The sequence below is a fragment of the Ixodes scapularis genome, unplaced genomic scaffold (genome assembly GCF_016920785.2).
Source record: "Ixodes scapularis isolate PalLabHiFi unplaced genomic scaffold, ASM1692078v2 PGA_scaffold11__112_contigs__length_91849675, whole genome shotgun sequence".
Taxonomy (NCBI): Eukaryota; Metazoa; Arthropoda; class Arachnida; order Ixodida; family Ixodidae; genus Ixodes; species Ixodes scapularis.
Genome location: NW_024609837.1, coordinates 15,995,086 through 16,019,993, shown reverse-complemented (window position 1 = coordinate 16,019,993; position 24,908 = coordinate 15,995,086). Strand labels below are relative to the sequence as shown.

Genomic DNA, 24,908 nt, shown 5'->3' with positions numbered 1-24,908 from the left:
TGCACTAGGTCATTCACCGCAGTTCCCGTCACTTATTTCTACAAAGGAAGAAGAAAGACGACGCGCTCGCCTTTCTTGGCAGCGGGAGACACGGCGAAGGCGGCGTCTGACCCAGCTAAGAAGACACAGAGTGAGTCACTTCCAGGCGGTCAACAGGGTTCTTATCTGTTGACACTCTCAATGCCCACCCTATCTGAGATTATCTGAGCCACCCATGATCCGCTAATCTCTCGGGGGAGACCCTGGCTTATGCGTAAATCTGCTGAGTTCACGCTCGCCGATAAGGATTCTCCCGGCACAAATCTGCAAGAGGGTGCGGACCTTTGGCCCCGAACCCCTCTAAATTGAGTTGTTTGTTCCTTCGTAAATGTGTTTGCTCTTTTCGGAGGAGGCTTTTAGCCCGATCCTCGTTTTCCACTGAAAATTGGTGGGGGTGGCAGCAAGATGTCACTGACCTCTGTGTCTCTGGACGAGTGCTTTGTGTGTGGATTGACTGTGACGAGGAAAGTGTGAGGTGCTGCTGCGATTTCGATCCTGTGGAAATTTCCTAAATTTCTGAAAGGTCGATGAACCCAGCTTTTCTCGCATCCTACTGACAAGGGACGACTCCAAAGAGTTGTCATTCTGAATGCCACATATCATTAACATATGATTAGCCATTTGTGCCCACCTTTTTTTTTTGTTCCTTTTTTTTACTATATGCAAATAGAATTGTCTCCACTGTGAAATTTTCATTGCAACTGCCAACATGTTCTTTTTCATTTTTGCGAGGTCTTTGTTACATCTATGGCCATCAATATTTTGTACTAATTTTTGAGGAGTATATTGTTTTTTTCTTTAATTTTTGCATTGTGTCATTTCATGTAACGTTCCTACGGAAATGCCCCCTGGGCAGAGTATAGGTACTTAAATAAATAAATAAGTGGATGAAAGTGTTTGCAAAGACTATGGGTGAATTTTGAGCTTCAAAATTGTTTCTTTTCATCTGGACGACAATATTTATAGTTATACATCTAAATTAACATCTGGAGGGGAAGTTTGGAGTTGTTGCCTTGAGATACGCTAAATGGATGCCGGCAAACTCACTTGCCCCAAAGCGTCCTCTGCGACTTCTTGTTCATCCTGTAAATTCGGCCTTCATCCAATCCTCCCATATGCTAGCCGCTGTCGAACCACTAAGGAAAAATAAAATCTCAAGTTTGTGGACAGAGAAAACACCTTTCGTGACCTACGCATAGTTGCTAGACTTCGCACACTTTATTGGTGACTTGTGACTCGAACTGGTGAAAAGAACTGCAACTTTGCGAGAATGGAGCTTCGGAGAACTGCCGCTGTGTGTGTTTTTAGTCGGGTTAGAAGGTGGTGAAATGCAGAGCATGTAGTACATATTCAAGGCGTATTTTTAAAGCCAAGGCATATTACAAAGTGTGGTATCCATTCTATATTTTTAGCTCTTTATTTTTTTTTTATGTGAAAAATGCTGAAGTACTATAAAACTATATGACCTTTCACACGCGTCTTTGGAAAGTTCCTCACAAAATGTGTAAGCATCCCTGAAGAAAAAAAATGTTTTTCACTGCAAAAATGGCCTATGCATTGCCAAACGCTCAATCTCGGCCTAAATGCAGCACTAGCAGTCCTAAACAAATTCTAAAGTTTCAGAGGTTGCCAGTGGGGTCACTACCCTAGAAAAAATCAAATTTCTTCAAAAACAGTTGACTTTAGAAAGTTCCATATTTAACATCCCCCAGCATGGTGTTCTCAGAAAGTTTCCTTTCTTTACACTGCATAGTGTTTTTTTATAAATTATTTTCAGTCCTACAATGCTAAAGAAAAGGCAGAGGTTCGAGCACTTTGAACGTGTTTTTCTCCGTTCCACGTTTTGGCGTAGGTAAATTTCACCACTCAAGGAAAACTATTGTTTGGAAACAGGACAAAAGGAAAGGCTCACTCATGGTGTTTCCTAACTTAAATTTAATGGGCAATGCAATTGTGGCATTGTTTTATTACTTTGTGGCTGTCTTTTATCAAAAGACGTTGAGATTTCGTCATCGACATAAAAGGCAAAAAATTTATTTGACTTTTCAGCGCGATGTTAGCATAAAATAAATTAATTTTTGGAAATTTTATTTTTACAGTTGCATTATCTGGGCCTTCTGCTGCATAGGTATCTAGTGAAGAAATATTTGGGGTTTAGTTTTCTAATTATTGATGTTTTCCTGATAAAAGTGACTATAATTTCTTTCACAATTCATGTGCACATATAAAACTGTGCTGCATTCTGCCTTGCAACTGCCAGTTTATACTCTAAATTTGTCTTCATATTAAGCCAAAGGTTGACCCCCTGGGTTGTGTCCTTCTTTATGCTGATTAAAAGATTACTACCCATTTTCTGAAATTTTTAATGGGAAAATGGCAGCCGACGAATGCCCACCGATACATGGAGACGAGTGGCGTTAGCAACCATGAACGAGCCCCATTTTCCCATTTAGAGTTTCAGGAAATAACTCACAATTTATGAATAAGGTAATGGTTACTCCTGAAAGTTAGGGCGTGTGATTTGGACCGCTATACTCCGTGTCACTAGTTGTGTGCAGTGCAGGCGAAGGCAACACCAGGCGACTAGAGAAAGGGCGAACACCAGAAAGGTGGGACGGGAGAGGAGGGCAGTGAAGGAGAGGAGGTTTCTTTCCTCCTCTTCCCCAGCCTTCCTAGTGCTTGCCCTTTCTCCCTGCCCCTGGTGTTGCCTTCGCTCGTAATGCACGCAACTAGTGACACAGAGTATAGTGCTTTAGTCAGCAACGCATAGTTTATTTTTCTGGCAACAAAAATAAAAAAACATACCTTGAACCTTTTAACGGGAGATATTTGGGGGGAAAAGGCGGGCAGGGGAATCCTCGAGTTTTGCCGACCCGCCTTTTCCGTTTCTAAAACCTCTATGCTCCCTTCGTTAGGCTACCTAGCATTCGCTGATCTATAAATAAAAAAATTGAATGGAGTAAAAAAAATGAAGAGTCAACAATAAAATACAAAATCCAACCAAGTGTAAGTAGGGAGCAAGCGAGCAGGTGAAAGAAGAGCCAAAGAGTGATGCTGGGGAAGCGAGAGAGCCCGCGATGGCGGTGGCAAATACTTTTGTCGGGTCAAGTCGGGCGCCTTGTCAATCACAAGGGCCAGGTTCTCGTGCAACTTGCTTGTTTGGCGCACGCACGCTTGCATCCGGAGACTTCTAATAAGAAGGGTCTGCCCAGGTGTTCTCAGTTCTTCGAAATTGCTATTTTTTGGGGGGGGCAGCGGGGCGGGCGATGATATCGGGATTTCCTTTGAAGTAGATATTTTCGCAGGAAACACCGGTCGGTCAGAGTTTGAAGGTGTGCGTACGTTCTAGAATATTATGATATACTTTTTTTTCTGATACACGCTACACATCATCGAATCAGTTGAACTCACCTTTAGCAATTGAATGCTAAACAGTGCGGGACCATGCATGACATCCTTGATGATTAATTTCATTTGGTTGACCATTCAAGCTGCTCAACTTAAATTATGTTTTGTGACTCCACATCTTGCATCCTGTTAGGCACTGCTAGATGCTGCCATCACGTCAAGCCGGCTGCTTTGGGAATGCCCGGACCCACAGGCCTCGCTTTCTACATTGAAAGAGAAGACGTTTATCATGCTCCCTGCAAGCCAGCACGGCTCCACTGAAGATGAGTCTTCCTCGGCGTCTTTATCGACGTAAGTATGGGCATGTTGTTACACATCCAAAAAAGCACATCCAAAACTTAAAAAAATAATGCAAAAAAGTGAAAGCCGTTTACAACTCCCTGTAACACCGAATTAGAGTGCAGCTCTTGAGGAGGAGGAGGGAAGGGTACAGAGGGGGGGGGGGGGGGGGGGGTCACGTGACCTGGGGGGGTGGTCATGTGACCCCCTCCCCCAGGTCACCGAAGGTACCCGAGGTCCTCGGGGGGGGGGGGGGGGGGGGGGGGTCGCGGTTACGCAGACGCTGATGCCGCTCAAGCCGGAAACGGGCGTCTAAGAGCTGCGCTCTAAAAAAAATATTATGTTGTTTTTCTTGAATACTTGCAGTCATCAGCTTGATGGAGCAGTGTAGGGCTATTGGCATCTGTAGGTATGTGGTACCAAAGTATATGACCTATTGCCTTTTTTTTTCTTTAGAATTACTTGTGAGGCTGTTGGAGATTAACAATCTCCACATTTTTTGTTGAAGTTCTCTCCAAGTCCAAATGCTAGTCATTTGTTTTTCATTTGAGCAGTTTTAAAATTTTTCCACATAGATTTTGGACTGTACTAGCACGATCAGGGTAATTCTGTCTTTCCAAAAAGCTGCTTCATGATTCGTGTTGACCATGTGACAAAACTTGCCAGAATAGATTGAGCCATGTATTGCAGCGGCCACAAAAGAAGGAGCCAGTCCATACTAGGACAAAGGAAGGAGGTTGTAATAGCAAGTTTTCACCACTGCACTTTGGTTGCATGTGGAACGAAAACTTACTTCTATCAGGTGTAAGGAGCTCAGCTGTAACTGGTGTCAGGTCTGGTCGAAATGCACCTTAATACTCAAATTTTTCAGCCATTCTGCACTGTCCATATTGCTTTTGTACAGCCGGGACACATAGTTAATACTCTGTCTAACGAAGATGGGGGGAAGCTGCAAATTACTTCATTAAATCGAGGAATTTGTGAAATCGAAAATGGCATTTTTCTTAAATTAGGTTTGATAAACCTACCGCAGAATACCGTGAATCCTCCCATTCCATACCGCATTCCCAAAGCGCACATGCGTCAAAAATGTGGTGTACGAGTGAATGAGTTTTACTCCATGAAGACAACCCGTACTGCTAGTGCGTGAAGGAAACTTCACCGGGGCTATTTATACTTCGGAAATCAGACGCTTCGTGCACGTCACGGGCATCAGATGGTTGCTTTGCATCTTTGCTACTCTCGTGGTAGTGCCAATTGGAGCACTGGCTCTTCCGGTTCAGACCTTTGACGCTTCTCAGAATTTAATTCAGAGGGTGAGAGCTTACCATCGAAGGGAGAAGCTCCGTAAAGTACCTCCAGTTTGAGGGCTGAGACCGCCAGAATGTTGCGGAAGCAGACGCGCCAAGATAAAACCAAATGGGAGGTGGGTGACAACTTTTTGCCTTAAATATTTCCATCTGATGCTTCTAAATCTAAAAGGCTTGCAAACCCTGTAGATGCTACCGCTAGATATTTAAGGAAAAACCTGTGCATTGATTCTTTCTTTATGCTATTCTTTTTTAAACAAAATTCAACCCGAGTGAGCCATCTCTTGGGAAAAATAATTCGACCGTCAGAAGGTTGAACGAGACATAGTATTTGGCTAAACTCGTAAATTGGGTTGTAGTGGTACAGATTAGAAAATTTAATGCAATTACAACTCCCTGGGGGTACCTGGGTAGGCTGCAGGTTTTGTTTAACAAACATGTGGGGTGTTTGCAAGTCAGTCTCACTTTCTCTTTTTTAATAGCTCTAGCCCCTCTATGTTGCAAGATAGTTAATGTAGTTACTGCAACCCTCAGGACTTCTGCAATATTTCTTGCTGTTTCTGATCTGTTTCGTTGAGTGCACTTCTCACTGCGCACCGCTGCACTGCAGAGAAGTGACACCCATGAAGTGCACATTGCTATTTTGCGTATGTCTCTTTGCTACAGTGCAGCCGTGTACTAAGAAGAAAGAACGTCTCCAGGGTAAGGCAGCGACCACGTATGCATTGGGCATCTGAAAGCATACTTGTGTGTTTCAACTTTATATTACTACATCAATGTTTGTTAAAAGAGCGGTTTGTTTTAAGGAAGGCGGTTAATATAACAGGGTAGCAGTGCATAAGAAAAGTGACTTGAAATTTACAACATGCTCGCTGCCCAAATAAGCCAACCACTATTTCAGGTGTGGTGCTCTCGACGATGCTTACTGCCAAGCAGCTGAGCTAAAAGACGTCACTGTGGAAATATATGGTCCTGGAGCGATAGCCAAGCTTCTTTGCCAGTCTTTGAGTCAGAGATCTGTCGCCTCCATCACTGTGCTGAAGCTGAACTACGTCTGCTATCAAGATGTCTTCCCCGACTTGGTTAAGCTGCGGAAGAAGTTTCCAGGCATTAATGTACGTACGGGAGCTGGATTCTCGAAGCGTCTAGAACGGGGGTCTCAAACACGCGGCCCACGGGTTGCATGCGGCCCACTACTCGCTGGAACCCGGCCCGCAGGCAGCCGGCTGCGATTCTCGGTTCCCATGTCTCGAGCGCTAGAAATGGCATGTGTCATTCTGATTTCATCTTGTCGAGTCATTTTCGCTCGAAAAGTAGCTCTGCTCTTTTAACGTATTCACATAGTTTATGCATATCTGTGTTCATTTTCCCTTTGTTTCGCTTTATTTTTTTCTTCTCTACTTTTTGTAATGTACAACAATTGGGCTTCTAGGCTGGAAGCACAAGCTATTCGTTGAAGGGTGCATCTCGGCTGCACAAACTCTCGATCAGCAGAAGCAACTGCCAAAGATAAAGCTACAAGCTTGGGATTCTCGCCTTCAAAAAATATATTACCATTAGGAGTCAAGTATTTGTTCATAGTGTTGTAATAAAAATAGTCTGGAAAGCAAGAACTGCCAGATTAACAGATAGCTTTTAGAGACATGTTGAGCTTGCTCCGCTGTGACTTGAGCAACGAAAAACGACGGTGCACTTGCTCTCTTGTTCTATTAAAATTGCCAGCAACCTGGTGGGGTGGTGTCATTTTGATCATTTTTATCACGTCAGGTCAGGGCCCAAAGTAGCCAGACAAACAGATAAAAATCTAAAGATGTCACTGGCAAAACTATGAGTTTACAAAAAGCATAGAGCACCCCCACTCATCTTACGCTGGCCCTTAACCTTTCCAGTGGGGGCTGTCTGGCCCCCACACTCAATTGAGTTTGAGACCACTGATCTATAGAACTCGAAAAAGAACACAATGTGTGAGTTTTTTTAACCACAATGACGTTTTCAAGTAGTATGTACCTACTTTCCAGTATTAGAACGAACTTCCGGAAGAGCTTAGAACTCTCTCGACAGATTTTCTTCCTGCGTCCAGTCACTTTCACCGAGGACATGAGTCAGAAGAAATTGCATCTTTATCATCCGAATTCTAAAAACTTCCGCGATTAATTCTCACACGTTGCGTTAATGTTACCCCACCAAAACAGCGCTCGTGTGTTCTGTTTTTATGTCCACATTGTTCGTACCGCAAGCACTTTACCCGATTGATTTACCGGTATCTTTTGTGCGATATTATGTTTTTCTGTGATTGCCTCGTCTGTTATATTTTATGTTCCACTACACTGCATGGTTTTGGTTGCCTTGGCCTTCCTATCAGCGGCCGACCAGTCGAGTGATGAATACTGTAAACGACTTAATTTTCGTGAGGACCTAATTTTCGCAAATCGCCTACAATTCACGAAAAATAGGTCCCGCAAGCATTTCCGGTAAAGTGTAAACACATTGAAATCTATATTGAAATCCCACCGTGTCACGAAAATTAGAACCCGCGAATTATTCCAAAACTTCAGCTTTGACCTAAATCGCGAAATATATTGAGCCCGCGAAAAATAAGTCGTTTACAGTAAAAACATTTTAAAAATATTTTCGGTGTTTGCTCGCTGATTTTGTCCTTTGCACTTGAAATCAGCAAATGGTCTCGCTTGTTAAACAAAAATGGTAACATTCTGTGCTGTTTAAAGCTTGTAGGCTACTGTGGGGTGTCCTACTTGATGCGGTAGATTTGTTCCGTTTTGTGATTGTGTTACTTTTTTGTTTCCACAGTGTCTTTATCTACGGTGCTGCAGAGTTGACAAGCTGTGTCACCTCAAGATGCTGTCGAGTCTACGAGGACTCAAAAGCATCACCGTTGAAGACGCCGGCAATGGGGTTACGCTGCTCTCCATCTGGAAGCCTTACTTCATCTTTTGCCTTGGGGATGATGTGGAAACGCTCAATTCGAGTCCAGTGAGTTGTCTTCCTAATCCTTTACCCCAATTAAACTGTACTGTTTTTGAGTACTACAGCACGGAGTATAATTTACAGCTGCTCCAAAGATAGTGCGCTGTCGTTATTAAAAAGAGTATAAAAGTGGGCAAGTTATGAAGAGGATCTTGGGACATCATTGGAGCCACTGAAAAACGTTTCTTGCATGGTTCAGGATTTCTGGAAGGGGAGTGGGGAGGGGAGTGGGGAGGGGAGGGGCGGGGGGGGGGGGGGGGGGGGGGGGTCTGGGGGACAGGACAGGCGGGCAGATTTGGCTGGGGAGGACCTTGCAAAAAGATCTGTGGTCACAGGCAAAGCATTGCCGAGATCTACTTTGTTGACCTACTTCACCAAAAACTAAACATTTCTTCCAAAGCAAAAGTTGGTGTACAGTCAAACGCCTATACTACAAAAATGGCTGTTTAGGGAGGACAAGGTGCTTAAATTCGCGGAAAGGTTCATTTTTAAAAAATCCAATATTTGGGTGCCTCAAACATCTGAGCACCTCTGTGCAAAATCTCACGGTGTAATTCAATCTCAAAATATAAAACACGCTGTCATTTCTGCGCTAGAAACGCACCAAGAAACAGCCCAAGAGAGAAAACGGACGTCAAAACTCATGCACTTCGCATTCCACCATTGCGCGGTTGATCGCCGCCATCTTGGACTCATTGGAAAGGTGTTTTCTTTGTTTACGTTTGGGCACCATCTAAAATAGTGTCAGCCTTCGGAAGCAGAGATACTATTGCAGTTTTCTTTGGGGAAGATAACGCGCTCCTGATTGGTTACTGAGCTCGGGCCACGGAGAAGGCTGCTGCTGTTGGCCGGAGCGAGGGCCCCCTCTCCAAAACTTTGTAGCCTTCTCTCACTCCTTCGCTCCCGCACACGCCGTAGGGAGCTGTCGTCTGCTACCGCGGCCACATTGTTGCGTGTTGACTCCTGTCAACAAGCACGTTTCTTGGCGTTCGCCTGCCTGGTTTTGTTTTGCGTCTTTCCGGAGCCATCGCGATTGTTTGCAATGCTTAGCGACACTCGTTTGAAGGAGTCTATGCAGCATGTGTACGGAAAACGGAAACAACGCGCGTAAAACAAGAGCTCGCCCGCATCGCCAGTCATGTTGCGGGCGGTGGACTCCGAGAAAGTTTTGCTACCAACAGCTGCGTCGTTTTCGCCAGCTCCTGAGCCGGACAACAAAATGGACAGCACTGTCGGCGGTAGTACGCTACGAGTCGACACGCATTTCTATTCGCCGGATGAAAGCGCAGAATGCGCAGCACAGGTGGACACTGCAAGCAAGACTTGGCAGCAAAGTCCGCAACAGGACGGAAGTTTGACCTTCTGAACGTCACCCACAAAAATGAAAAGGTTGATTCTGGTACTCAGTTTATCGTCGTAGATCTGAAGGTACTCAACACATTTTTCACGTCCACGAAATGTGGGCAGCGCGGATCGGCCGCGCCAACGCTGGAGAAATTCAAGGGACAATAGTATGGCCTGGCTGTGAAGTTTGAGTTGTCGTGTCCTGCGTGCAACTTCAGTGAGGAGCATTTCTCATCTCCCAGAGCTCAAGGAGAGGCAAGAATTACACCCCTTGAAGTGAACGTGAGAGCCATGAAAGGCATTCAGTCTATCGGCAAGGGGTCAACTGCCCTCACTGACTTCTGTGCAGCCTTGAACATCTCGCATAAAGGCCCCCATCACAAGACCTTTCAATGCCATTTGCCAACTGTGATGCAAGCCTGTGAGCTGACAGCAGCTGCCTGTGAATTAGAGAGTGTGGCAGTTGTGAGGGAGCTCTATGTGGACTTCCTCAACCCGGCCAACAGCGTCGACGTGATGTATGACAGCACCTGAAAGTAGCGGGGGTCGCACATCCCACGTCGGTGTTGGCTCCATTGTGGAGGCATACGCTGGACTTCTGATCGACCACGTCGTTTCGTGCAACCTCTGCCTGGTCTATTTTCTTGGCCCAAAGCCTGAGGATGAAGGGAACAGTGCATGGTTTGCAGAGCACAAGCCAGAGTGCAAAAAGAACATTGACTGTAAGTCTGGGCAAATGGAGGAGGCGGTGTTGACAATGTTTAGGAGGTCCTTCGAGAGGCACGGCCTACGGTACACAACGTTTTTTTTTTATGGAGACAGAAGGACCTATCGATGCCTTGACAGAGGATGCAGTGTACGGGTTCGTGGAGATTGAGAAGAAGGACTGCCTCAATCGTGTCCACAAGCGCGTAGGGTCGGCTTTGCACACACTTGTCGACATGAAGAAGGCCCAAGGCAAAGCACTGGAGTGCAAGGGAAGGCTGACTCAAGACAGGATCAAGAGGATAGCCAATTACTATGGTTATGCCCTGCGGAATCACAGCCACGACGTTCCAGCAATGCAGAGGGCAGTGCAGGCCACTTTTCAAAACATGTCAACCACAGATGAGTCTTTCAATCACAGCTTCTGTCCCAAGGGGGCAAACTCTTGGTGCTCCTACAACAGAGCTTCGGTCAACAGTGAGTATGAAATGACCTGCCACCTACTGAGCAGCACGCCTACCTGCTGGTGGTAGACGTCGAGATTAAAGATTCTTATACGTGGCACTCTGGCGTGCGGTAGCATCTCGTTCTTTCTCCGCCAACCTAACATGGTGTCAGAAGTGGGATTACGGCCGGAAATCAAGAACCGCTACCAGCACTGACTTCCGAGGCATTCAAGGAAGCAACCCTGCGCTGGACGAAATGGCAACCACCGCAGCGGGCACATCGTTCGTGATACAGCCACCGGAGCCATTTTCTTTCTCGTCTCCGAACGAATGGCCGAAATGGAAGAAGCGCTTCCAACGCTTCCATACTGCTTCGGGACTCAGCACAAAGCCTGAAGAACACCAAATCGATGCTCTCCTTTACATTATGGGGGACCAAGCCGAGGACATCTTTAGCACATTCCAGCTAACCGAAGCAGAAGCCAAGAAGTTCGATACCATCATGGGCCACTTCGACGCGTATTTCATACCGCGAAGAAACGTCATCTTTGAGCGAGCTCGATTCAACTCCCGGGTCCAACAAGAAGGCGAGTCCATTGAAGAGTTTGCCACGTCACTGCACGCCTTGTCCAAGTACTGCGACTACGGCCCAATGCAAGACCAGTTCGTACGAGATCGGCTAGTCGTTGGCATCCGTGACAAAAAGCTCTCCGCAAAACTCCAGCTTGACGCCGACTTAACACTTCAAAAGGCCCTAGAGTCAGCGAGGCAAGTTGAAAACGTCCGTCAGCAGCAAGTCGAGCTGAATCAAGACATCAAAGCCGGCAGCAGCGTCAACAAGCTTGACACAAGGAGAACTTCAACTAGCCGCTTCTCTGGGTCAAGCTCCAAATCACCAGGCAGACTAGAACACAAAGAGTCTGGTTCGTTCAAGACGAACAGCCAAGAATGTCCTTGGTGTGGACGAGCACGCCATCTCAGAAAGTCCTGTCCAGCTCGACACGAGACTTGTAAGAGTTGCCATAAGAAAGGTCATTTCTCCGGAGTCTGCCTTTCCAAGAAAGTCCGCTTCGTTGGACAATCTTCAGACGAGGATGACGAGGTTGGCTTTACTGGAGGAGTGGCACATCCTCAAGCTGACAAGTGGGAAGTGACGGTGACGCTTCAAGTGGAAACCGTAAAGTTTAAATTGGACACGGGCGCCGACGAAACAGTCATCTCGCCCTCCATCTTCCGGAAGCTCTCCCCACGACCGCGCCTGGTAGCACCCCCTCGTCAGCTTCACGGACCGGACGGAACCCTTTTGGCAACACAGGGGGCAGCTCTCCTCAACATCACGTACAGAGACCGCACTTCGGTGCAAGACGTTTACATCTTGGAAGACCTCCGTACGCCATTACTAGGAAAGCCTGCTATACAAGCTTTGCAATTGGTATCGGTGGTCAACGAGATCAGCCCAAGCTCCAATGTTCTTGACGGATCTAAAGTCGACGCAAGAACAGAGTTCCCTGCGCTCTTCAAGGGGCTCGGCAAGCTCCCTGAAGCGTACCACATGCAACTCCAAGACGGCGCCAAACCGTTCGCACTAAGCTCTCCACGGCGAGTGCCGATCCCGCTCTACGAAAAGACGAAAGCAGAGCTTCAAAGAATGGAGAGGATGGGAGTAATATCACCCGTCGAAGAGCCAACTCCTTGGTGTGCGCCGATGGTAGTTGTTCCAAAGCGAAGCGGTGCAGTGAGAATATGCGTTGATTTCACAGAACTCAATCGCTACGTACTCAGAGAATGGCACCCTATACCGTCCGTCGAACACACCTTAGGACTCCTTCAGAACGCAAAGTACTTCTCAAAACTCGATGCAAACTCCGGTTTTTGGCAAATTCCACTAAGCGGAGACAGCAAGCAGCTCACGACTTTCATTTCGCCGTTTGGACGGTTTTGCTTCAACCGGCTCCCTTTCGGAATTTCTTCAGCTCCGGAGCACTTCCAGAAACAGCTCTCGAGCATCCTGCAGGGAGCAAGTGGTGTCGTATGCCACATGGATGACATTCTCATCTGGGGCTCCACTCCCGCAGAGCATAACACCAGACTCCGCATCGTTTTGCAGCGACTCTGCAACGCAGGTCTGACGCTCAATGAGGAAAAATGCTCCTTCAACGTCCAAGAATTAACATTCCTGGGCCACAAGATCAACGAGCATGGCATCCGTCCAGACGATTCCAAGGTTGAAGCCGTCAAGGCCATGGACCCGCCTACCTCTAAGCCAGAGCTGCAGAGGGTGCTGGGAATGGCAACGTACCTGGCTAGATTTGTTCCGAACCTAGCAACCGTCCTTCAACCACTCAGCTTTATGCTTAGCACTAAGCAAGAGTTTGTTTCGGGATCCGCTCAACAAGACGCGTTTGACAAGTGGAAGGCGATTTTATCGTCACATCCAGTCCTTGGAGCCTACGACCCTAGAAAAGAGACTGTAGTGACGGCCGATGCGTCTTCTTACGGAGTCGGCGCCGTATTGAGACAAAAGCAAGAGCGAAATAAATATAAAGTCATCGCGTACGCTTCCAGACTGCTGAGCGACACCGAAAAAAGGTACGCTCAAATTGAAAAAGAGGGTCTAGCGCTTGTCTGGGCTTGTGAGAAGTTCAGCGATTACCTAGTCGGCAAGTTCTTCAACCTCGAGACCGACCACAAGCCTCTGGTGCCGCTTTTCTCAAGCAAGGCTCTAGACGACCTCACTCCGAGACTGCAGCGTTTGCGCATGCGTATGATGAGGTACAACTACAACATCACATACGTACCAGGAAAAGAAATTCTCGCCGCAGACACGCTATCAAGGGCACCTCTCAAAAACACATTCCCTCTGGACCTAGAGAGAGACGTTGGCGCTTTTGTCCAACACATCAGGTCCACATTGTCATTCAAAGACACATGTCTTCAGTGGATTATTGACCACCAAAAAACAGACCTAATCTGCCAAGCCTTGAGGAAATACTCTCAACGAACTTGGCCCAGCCGGCGAGACCTTGACAACGACGTGAAGCCCTACTATCAATATCGGCATCAATTCACTGTTGAGGAGGATCTACTTCTCTACGCCTCAAGGGTAGTGATCCCAGTCAAGTGCCGACCCGAACTCCTGAGACTTCTGCATGAAGGTCACTTCGGCATTGTAAAGACTCAAGCCAGAGCGGCAGGCTCTGTATGGTGGCCAGGTCTACAAAAAGATGTGGAAAAGACAGTAAAAACATGCCATCCCTGCATTGAAAAGTCAAAGAACAGGAAAATGCCTCTGCTTCCGACTGAATTTCCCGACAGACCATGGCAGAGGGTGGCAATGGACCTCTTTTACCATGAAGGTCACTGGTGGTTAATTGTGACCAATTATTTTTCTCGGTACCCAGAAATCGCACGACTACAAAGTCTGACTACACAGGCAGTTGTCACACACTGCAAGTCAATATTTTCCCGACACGGTATACCAGAGGTCGTTGTTTCCGACAACGGACCGCAGTTTTCTCGTGTAGCGACGTCTGCGTTTTCTACATTTGCAAAAGAAAATGGATTTCAACATGTGACATCCAGCCCTCGCTATCCACAAAGCAATGGGTTAGCGGAGGCTGCAGTTAAAATAATCAAAACTTCGATGTCAAAAACGGGAGACCCCTACAAGACACTTCTCTCGTACCGAACGACACCTCTAAAGAACGGATATAGCCCTGCGGAACTCCTCATGGGAAGGCGGCTTCGAACAAACGTGCCTACAGCTAGCAAGATGTTACTTCCCGTCAGCCCCGACATTAATCGACTAAAGAAGTTTGAGAAAGAAAGTCGGGAACAACAAGAAAAGGCATACAATCGCCGCCACGGAGTTCGCGACCTGGCGGACATCGTGGATGGTACCGATGTCTGGGTTGTAGACCTCAAGAGAAGGGGTACTGTACAGCAGCCAGCCCAGGAGCCAAGGTCCTTCATCGTAGAAACGGATGAAGGCACCGTTCGGAGGAACAGGACCCATCTTGTTCCCTACACCGATCAAAACCCGGCGCCTGACTCCTTACACGAATGCCAAGATACCACGCATGCCCACAGCAAGAATGGCCGCTGTCTAAAACAACCTAGGCGGTACTCTCCTTAAGAAAGGGAGATGTGGTATGAAATGACCTGCCACCTACTGAGCAGCACGCCTACCTGCTGGTGGTAGACGACGAGATTAAAGATTCTTATACGTGGCACTCTGGCGTGCGGTAGCATCTCGTTCTTTCTCCGCCAACCTAACAGCCATTTGCCAACTGTGATGCAAGCCTGTGAGCTGACAGCAGCTGCCTGTGAATTAGAGAGTGTGGCAGTTGTGAGGGAGCTCTATGTGGACTTCCTCAACCCGGCCAACAGCGTCGACGTGATGTATGACAGCACCTGAAAGTAGCGGGGTCGCACATCCCACGTCGGTGTTGGCTCCATTGTGGAGGCATACGCTGGACTTCTGATCGACCACGTCGTTTCGTGCAACCTCTGCCTGGTCTATTTTCTTGGCCCAAAGCCTGAGGATGAAGGGAACAGTGCATGGTTTGCAGAGCACAAGCCAGAGTGCAAAAAGAACATTGACTGTAAGTCTGGGCAAATGGAGGAGGCGGTGTTGACAATGTTTAGGAGGTCCTTCGAGAGGCACGGCCTACGGTACACAACGTTTTTTTTTATGGAGACAGAAGGACCTATCGATGCCTTGACAGAGGATGCAGTGTACGGGTTCGTGGAGATTGAGAAGAAGGACTGCCTCAATCGTGTCCACAAGCGCATAGGGTCGGCTTTGCACACACTTGTCGACATGAAGAAGGCCCAAGGCAAAGCACTGGAGTGCAAGGGAAGGCTGACTCAAGACAGGATCAAGAGGATAGCCAATTACTATGGTTATGCCCTGCGGAATCACAGCCACGACGTTCCAGCAATGCAGAGGGCAGTGCAGGCCACTTTTCAAAACATGTCAACCACAGATGAGTCTCCCAATCACAGCTTCTGTCCCAAGGGGGCAAACTCTTGGTGCTCCTACAACAGAGCTTCGGTCAACAGTGAGCAGCCACGTGGCCACAAGAACGCACTCCCGGACTTCGTTCGAGAAGCACTGGAACCAGTGTTCACCAGGCTCAGTGATGAAGACTTGCTTGAACGGTGCAGCGACGGCAAACGCAGAACCCAAGTGAAAGTCTGCACGCCGTCATCCGGGCTCAGACTTCAAAGAACACCCATGCATCACTGTCCAGTGTACAGAGGGCTGTTGCCGAAGTTGTGAGCATCTTCAATCAGGGTCAAAAGAAGACCAGAGAGTGTGGTGGCACGGTTGGGCTACACTGCTGGCAGCGTTCTCATCAGGAGGAGCGTCGAGAAGGATGACAGGAGATTCAAGAAGGCCAACAAGGTTTTTTTGGACAGAGACAGCATGAAAAAACAGCTCTCCACAAGGCACAGGGCAGACACAGTGCAAGACTACAGTCCCAAACTTCTTTAAAGACCAGCCAGCCTCACCTAGGCCAGCATTTTTGACACCACCCCCAAGAAAAAGTTCTTCTTAGGGCTAAAAATCCTTTGTTTATCGGGCTGCTTCTTGCAAACGTGTCTCCCCCCTTGTCCACAGTTCAAACCAGGCAGATTCTGTCTGCGTCAGGTTGAAACATTCAGACATATGCATGTTCAAATTTCAAAGTCGATTTTCTCAGCTTCATTTTTTGAACCATATGCTCCAGCCTTACGGGCTTTTTTTATAAACTTCTACTCAGCCGATTCTTATGAACTTGGTATTATTCTCTTTAGCAATAACTAAACAGCAAGCTTAAGATATTTTTATTATGGTATTTTTGCTATGATAACATTAATATAGTGGAATCTCATTAATTCAAACTCTCTTAATTCAAACTTGCAGATAATTCAAACTTACATGCAGGTCCCATCCTATGCATTTCTATGGGAAGAAACTCCTGGTAATTCAAACTTGGCTTTATTTAAACAAATTTTTGGTCCTTCTCGAGTATGAATTAACGAGATTCAACTGTATTTTATAATTGGGCATTGTTATAGCCTTTATTTTATGGCCTCTAATTAGTCTTGTGTTTTTCCTCCATATTATTTTGTCTTAAAGAAATTAAAATAGCTTTAGCTTGCATGGCACATCTTTCAGAACCAACTGAGACCGATTTTAAAAATATATTTAAATAAAAAAGTGTTTTAAAACCCCGTAAGAATTTAGATGGGGTAATGAGTATTTTAATTACATTTGTAACTTTTTACAAGAGACAGATATTTTGAATCTGATCGCACTACCGAAATCAGCAGAACAAACCACACAGCCATTCCAAATATCAAGGAGATAAGCCAATATATATAAAAGTAAGTTTAGGAAGCCATAAATGATGTCTCGGCCAGTCTCCTATGCGTTCAATGTGTCTGACTGTTACAACAAATTACAACAAAAGCAATTTTGCAGCACCACAGAGCAAAAATTAGCAGTACGGTATTACGAATTTCGCAAGTGAAAAATAATCGATTTCAAGTAAATTGTCGCTCTCAAGTGACATGCATAGATATGAGAAATACCGCGGCAGCAGCGACAGTTCAAATCGCACGGCATTGCCTCCATCTCGCTGCGCCACGCTGACGTTCTTGGTTTGGGGTCTAAATAACTTGGTGGGGTGCAACCTTGTGTCCAGATGGCGCTACATGACTATGCTGCTGCATAGAGGGCCTGCACACCCTGTATGCAGCAGCATAGTCAGGCAGTGCCATCTTGAAATAAGGTTGCAAACTAACAAATCATTTAAACCCTTAACCGAGAGTGCGCAGTGCGGTCAGCAAGGCAGCGGTAGAAGCAGTGCGACGAAACTGGCCTACTTGCTCTCACCATTGCATACGCTCCTCTCCATTCCTAGATGAGGTTTTTTTGCAACGCTCCATCTGGGCGATGCACAAACTTGTTTTCTTACTTCGCATGTACTGTAATCCCTCGTTATAACGAAGTCAATGGGACGGGAAAAATATTCTATACAAGCGGTAATTCTATCAAAGCGATAGGGCCAAAAAAACATTACCAGCAGCCTTGGTGGACGGGAAAATTCAGAACACTCTGACCATATATTTAATCAAACAAACCTTTGTTGTGAACATCTCGCGGCAGCTTTGCGGTGTAAACAATAATTAAGTGGAGTTTGCCAATAATTTCATCCGGTCATCAATTTTCCTCGAACTGTGCCAGGCATCGCAAGAACACTGTGACTGCCGCTGCACTCCACTCTGTTTCGAAGCAGCTGTAGGATGTTTCGCGTCTCCGCAGCCGTCGGTGTTTCCCGAGGTGCCTCTCCGACATCGCTTCATGTTCACCCTGGTAGCACACCAGTTTTGTGTCGACATTTACTTGTTGATGGGCACGACACTGCGGAAACCAGCCCTTAATAGCTCTGCTGTAATGAAGAAGTGGTAATCTAGGCTATACTCTGTTTCATACTTGATGTACAATGCTGTCAAAGCTGCTGGCACGGACATGGGGTTTGATCTCGCATGTCATATGCATGCATTCTTGCACAGACGAAACGATAAATAAAGTCACGCGCTCGCGCCTTTAGCTTTTACAGCGTGGTACTATATGAAATGGAGTGTGAGATGCCTGGATTCTGCAGCACGACCTTTTGCCCCGCGTGCTTCGAGCCGTGATGCACTAGTGGGCTTGGGTCACCGTTCCCCTTTTTGATAAGTTGATTGTCAACGTTCAAAATTTAGTTTTTAATGTCACTCATACTATATTTGTCGCTTTAGTGAACCCTCGTTACCTTCAAGTTCTAAAAACTAGAAAACAAAATTGGAGATAAGTGTAGTTTCGAGATAAGCAGGGTAACGAATTTTCATTCCTCTGATTGCACATTATGCGAATGGAACCCTTCCAACAATCGCACCAATTGACTATTGGCACTCACAGGGTGTGCAGGGCCAGAGAGAGATCAAAACGACCATAACAAAATTATCAACAAGCAATACTCGTAAGATGAGACAGCAAGACAGGAAGTAAGAACCCCCCCCCAAAAAAAAAAAGAAAACCTGAAAGAAACAATAAGAAAAAGAATCAAAGACAAAAACCAAGAGTGGATGATGACGTTGAGCGCTAGGGAGAGAGAAACAGCGGCATGACCGCCAAGCCGTATCGGGGAAGAAAAAACGTTCAGCCTTTCCACTCTTGTGAAGAAGGAGGATCAGCAGAGCTGTACTCGATATACGCGCACGCGCCCGTTTCCCGTTTCTTCTTGTCTGACATGCCGCCGATCGTGGATACGTCTCCGGGTAACCACAGTCCCATGAAGCGCACGCGGTGCACGTAACGCCAAACGGGTAATCTACAAACTCCCTCCCGATCCTCGCCGTCGCGCCCGGGAACTGTTCAGCCGGCGTGGAGTGCAGTCGTCGCTGGGCCTCGCGCTTGCACTTGGCCTCCGTCGCACGATTGTCGTCCGTGGCGTTGACCCGCCGGCGGTGTTTACATCGCTGCATGGTTCTGTTCTCGGCGGAGGTTTTCCAGGCAAGCGATGTGCTTTTCTTTGGCAAGGGAATCTGAAGCTCTCGACTCAGTGGAAGTCGAGGAGACAGTGGCTTTGCGGCGGTTGCAGCCCCATTCGCGCTGCTGCGTACGTCGCCGCTCCCCAGTCTTCTTTCCCCAAAAAGGCACGCGGCCGACCCTTTCTAAGTCCAAACCGAAACTGATAAGAGCGTAGGAAGCAGCACTCAAAACAGACGAGGATGAAGAAACACACGTGACGAGCACTGCGCTCGTTACGTGTGCTTCTTCTTTGTCGTGGTCTGTTTTTCGTGCTGTTTCCTACGATGAATTCCCACCAACGCGCCCAACTATCCATTCTTTTACGATAGCTGGAGAGGTTGCCGCCATCTACGAGCGACAGCCGTAAGCAGGCTGGTTGTGTGCTTACTCAACATACTGGACACGATCCTGGGGAACCTAGCTCTTAACAGCTCTGCTGTAAAAACTTTCAGTCTTTCCACTTTGGTGAAGAAGGAAGAGCAGCAGAGCTGTAGCTTCTGTTCTCGGCGGTGGCTTGCCAGGCTAGGGGTCTGCTCTTCTTTCGCAAGGGAATCTGAAGTGCTCGACGCAGTGGAACTTGAGGCAATAGTGGCCTCGCAGGTGGTTACGAAATCATTTGCGCTGCTGCACACTTCACCGCTCATTCTGTTCCCACTCTTCTTCCCCTGAGGAAATGTTGCCGTAATCTATGAGCGACGGTGGCAACCAGAGTTTTGTGTCGACATTTCTTTGCAGGAGATACGATCCTGGGGAAACTAGCCCTTAACAGCTCTGCTGTAAAAGAAAACCAAAGGAAAATACCCTGGAGGATCCTTAGAGAATGCGTTCAAATGACTTTTGGGAAACGCCACATATGTCGCCCTTTGGGAAGCGCTAACGCTGACCCTTCCACTTTTCTGTTTTTGTTTTCTCTTTTGCTTCCTTTATTTTTTGCTGCCTCTTTTTAGCCTCGTTACAGGGTCAGTGCTAGCGTTTCCCAAAGTGGGACGTGTGTGGCGTTTCTCAGAGGTCATGCTAACGGACTCCCTAAGGATCCACCAACGAATCTTGCTTTAATTTTTTCTGGCCTCAGTTGCACGCAGACTCGCTTCAGCTTGCCGCTTCTTGCGCCGCATTTCAGCCAGCCGAGCTAGGCACTGCTTCCGCTCCTTCCTCTCGTTCGACCACCTTGCACGCCTAGCGACATCACCCGCTGCCTGATGCTGCTTTCGCTGTTCACCGGTTTCTTCCGCGCGCATTGCCTTCTGCCTCGTGACGTCAGCTCCCTCTCGCCTTCGTCCTTCACTACTCTCCTTCTCTCTATGCGGCGCGCTTCCCTTTCCACTGTTTTGTGTGCAAACAGTTGGCATTGGATTTTCCCTGTCATGTAGGTACTAATGCTAAAGCATTAAAAAGTAAGACAAGAAACGTCCTAGATGCCGCTCTGCGCGTTGCTGCGCTCATGACACAATATACTTTTTTTTTTTGTGCTTGTTTTTGGGATTGCTGTTTCTTTGTCAACCAACCAGTGTTTAGGTCATCAATTTATTGTTTGCAACGCCCTGATGGGAATTTTTTTATTTTTTTTTATCGAGGTCAGTCTTGAAAACTTTTCGAGATAAGCAATGAGGAAATGTTTGTGCCTATGGGAGTTCATTTTATGACATTTGACTTAACCAATATTTCAAGATAGTTAAGTTTGCGTTAACAAGTGATTACTGTACTTTTTCCTCAAACCTCTCGAATGTAGTGAAGGTACATCAATATGCAATGGCACAAATTCGGTTTCGCATGATTAATTTTTCGTGCCCAACTACTATAACAAAGTGACCTATACTACAAAAGCTTTTGTTTGTCCTGTGGACTTTGTTATGAAGGAGTTTGATTGTATGTTGCTTTTCCTAAAAAAAACTCACCCTCGGGGCTTAGGGAGGGTAGTCGGACCCACCCTCCCACTCCCTTTTAAATCTGCTCCCATCTTTGGTCGTGTCTATCAAAATGCACAGATGTCCTTTGCTTTTGTCAAGTTTCAAAACTGTCCAGAGTAAATTAAGGAGACCTGCATGAATTCAGCTCAAGCAAAGGTTCTTCAATTATAGTCACCGACTGATTTTGCGGACTTCGCAGGGACCGATAAAACGTCTGAATAATAGAACAGCCTGAAAAATCGGCAGATTAAAAAACTTGCCTTTAATATACCTAAGCGGGCTTAAAATAGTCGTCATTAGTGCCTTGCTTCGGGTTGCGCCTCCACTTGCATCCGGCCACTTTCTCTTAGCTTGAAAATTGCAGCCTTCTTTTCTAGCGTTATGGTAGAGTACTTTTCGCACTTCTTAGTGACACTTCACGGCAGCGGAAGAACAGATTGGGGGCCATGACGTCTAAGCCAGCGTAGTCGGAAAACGCAATTCACCGAGACGAGATGAGAGGTGCAAGTTCATGACTGCAGAATGGCAAATTAACAAATCAAAATGGTAACAGTGATTATGATAATGACGCGCACCTAGAAAAAAAAAAGCCGTAGCGCAGCGTCACCTAATGGCAGGACGAAAGGCCCGTTCAACCGAGTACAACCGAGGGAGACGAGATCTGTTAAAACTTCTTAAAATTTCTTAGGACGAGGGAACACTGGCATTTTGGCGCCATCTATGCGGTGACCCTGGAATTGCATTTCACAAGAGTGAGGGTTTTGCGGAATTTCCGAGGTCAAATGTGTGTAATACCTATAAGAAAGGCTCGTTTATAACGTTGACAAAAGTTTTTCGAGCCAAGAAGGGAAGAATAATTCGCGAGAGAAATAGAAAATATGCCGGACCGCCAAGTTTACACTGCTACCCAACAGATGGCACCAGTGTGTCCCCTGGTTGTAAGAAGTTTCAAGGCACCTTGTTCTAAGAGGTCGCAAGAGTGTGAACGGGCCTTTAGCAGTACTGTCAAGACCGTTTATAATGAAGTCAACAGGAATTTGAAATCACTTTGCTATATCCGCTTCTTTGTTATATCTAAACTCCATAAAAGTAATGAAAAAAAAAAAAAAAAAAAGTATAACACTGGTTGTTATGGGTACATGTTTATCGTTCCTGCAGAAAGCAGCTGAGGCTTCCCTGCTCACGCTGTCTGCTAGATCAGAGCCGCTTCTCGCCAACTGCAAAAATCTGGTCAAAAGAAGATCCTGCGAGCTACGTACGGACCATGTTGACAGCTGCAACAGCAGTTATAGAGGATGCTGACGGCATTCTTTACGTTTATGTGCACTTAGTCGAGGATGGTGGCACGCTTTTGTTTTAAGGAGATCGCCTTCGTTTTCCCCGTCGAAGTGCCAGCGGTGCTGGTCTGGCTACTGTTAGTGGGATGAGTCGTCGAATCGGTGCTTGAGCGAAGCTAGACTAAAGTGCATCCACACTGACCAGCAACCATGCGACGCCAACTCGGAACACGAAGCAAACAAAGAAGCACGCATGGCACCGAGTTCGTGCTCAAGTTTGTGTTTTGTCGGTAAAGAGAGCATAGATTTAAGAGGGGGCAACTGCTCCATCAGGGCCACGTGGTTTGTGGGCCGCACTTGCACAACGAGCTGCAGACTGCAAGGAGTAGAAAGCGTTCACCGCCTGCAAACGTGCCCACCTCTCTACCCGGTCTCCTCGCCACACTGACCACGAGACTGCCGAATGCTCCGCCAATCTGCCTATGAAGTGTTTGCCATTATGTTGCAAATTCTCTCGATGGTTGGAGTTGCTCCCCCATTTAAATCTAGGCGCTTTTCGTCATCTCCGTCGGTATGTAGCCGCTAGCGCTCCGAACGCCCCTGTCAGCACACTGTGACGGCTTCTCCGCGTGCGATGCAGAAAAGCCGCTTCCCAGGTGAGGAGCAGGCGACTATGCAGAGGCTGCTGCCGGCGGCCTTTGCAACATGTCTATAGCCCATTCTGGGTGGCTGCTCGGCCGCGGCGGCAAAATGCAACAATTAATAAACTTTCCAATTTTTTTTTAATTATCTCTAAAAATTAGTTTTGCTTTATCCGTTGGAACTGTTCAATTTCCTTCCCTAAAAACAGACACAAATACACTGAAAAAGTGCAAGGGAGAATGGGAAATTGTGATCGCTTCATTATAACCGCTATTTCGTTATAGCCGATAAATTTGTTATAAACGGTCATGGCAGTACTCGAGTATCCCTGCCAAACCAAGCCAATCCATCTGCGGCCAGCATAAAATCTTAAATGAAACTTCTCAGTGGTGTTTCCCGCTGACCGCTCACGACGATTTTGTCCGAAAACTCTATCTTTCGGACTTCAGGCTGTCCGAAACACCGGTCATGAATATGCACTATTTCTATCAGGTAGGTCACAGTTCTTCCTTTAGGTCCGAAATATCGAACAAGTTTGAATCATTGGCATCCGAAGAATCGTCTGGCGACTGTGCTTTATCAAAACTACCTTTTGATTTTTTTTATTGACATCTGCTTAGCAGCGTACGATGCTTAAAATATAAAGATGAAGTTCCAAGAAAATGTACTGGTATCCATGCATAACGGTTTAGGTTCTGAGAACACAAATAAAACATAATCTTTATTTTCTGGCATGTGCTGTGACACTGGATAGAGTGTTTTTCATGTACAGTTGAACCTCGATGTAACGAAGTCGGTAAAATTCGCAATTTACTTCGTTACATTGAAATTTCGCTAAATCGAAATTTGGCTTTAGCATGCGAAAAAAAATTCCGAAACATTTTACGGGTATGAAAACTCACCGAAAATGACATTTATTTAGGGGCGAAGTAGTCCGCGAGTTTTGCTTGCGCCTTGTCCGACAGTAGCAGCGGCGTCATACGGCGTTCGAGCGCCCAGAGCGCTTGCACGGCATCCTGCTGCCCATGCGACGCCGTGTACCTCCTCAGTACGTCCATTGCGTCGAGCACTTCCCGAGTGCTCGTGATCTCGGCAGTTTCTTCAGGATGGCGTCCAAAACGTTTGCTTTCTCATCCAAAGAAAGAACTTTACGTTTCCTTATGGCAGCAAGCACGTAAGTGAACCGCCCGGTTAAAAAATAAAGCTGTTTAGTTTAGGCAGTTTAGGCGGTGCCAATGTTTTTAACCTACACAGCACTCTTCACCGCACAGTTTACTTGCCCCCTTGCCACCCTTGCGCCCACAGTGATGCTTGCGCCGCTTGCGCCCACGCTCGCAAGACGATAATCGGTCTTTTCGGTCTTCTCCTAGATGGCACTGCCCGTGCGGTCGCGCCATCACGTCGCTCCCCCGCTGAAGTTGGCTCCCGCGCTACCCGCGGTGCAGTGGAGTGGACTATGGTTATCAGTGAATGTCAGTGGTGATGCTGGTATGCCGTGTTAACTTTTTGCTCGGCATTTTCTGGCCAACCTCGCGGAATCCGCTTTGCCGCATGCCTCGCCATTGCTACCGGCGCCGCATCCTCGGGCAGCCTGGGAACGTTGGAAGGCCTGTCCCCGTTAAGTAACCTATCAAGCGCTCGCGTTTGCGCATAATTTTTTTTTTTTAACCACAATTTTTTTGCGAAGTTGTTTTTTAGAGTTGATTTATTTATTGCCTTCTATGGCAATGGCACTTCGTTATAGACTTAGACTTCGTTATATAGAGACTAAAAATACATGGGGTCTATGGGCAAGAAATTATGAAAAATAAAATACTTCGTTAAATCGAAGATTTCGTTACATTGAAGTTCGTTATATCGAGGTTCGACTGTATAACTTTATTGACCTGGACAAGCTTAGAAGTTTCGATTTATTTTATATGCAGTTCGCAAGACTGGGTGTTGGCTGTTCGTGTTTTGCCAGTTGCCTGTCTTTCTTTGTAGAGGCATTTGGCTAAGAT

General features: G+C 46.7%; 1 protein-coding gene across 4 annotated transcripts in view; it reads left to right on the top strand.

The window, feature by feature from the left end:
- Positions 1–24,908, top strand: part of LOC8043301 (leucine-rich repeat-containing protein 49) — a 52,014-nt gene that overhangs the window by 21,033 nt on the left and 6,073 nt on the right. For all 4 annotated transcript variants that reach the window (XM_040207620.3, XM_042288831.1, XM_040207619.1 and 1 more), the window contains 4 exons: positions 47–130; positions 3,581–3,738; positions 5,938–6,151; positions 7,845–8,027. In XM_040207620.3, the coding sequence (XP_040063554.1) occupies positions 47–130; positions 3,581–3,738; positions 5,938–6,151; positions 7,845–8,027 (639 nt within the window). The remainder of the gene's footprint in view (positions 1–46; positions 131–3,580; positions 3,739–5,937; positions 6,152–7,844; positions 8,028–24,908) is intronic.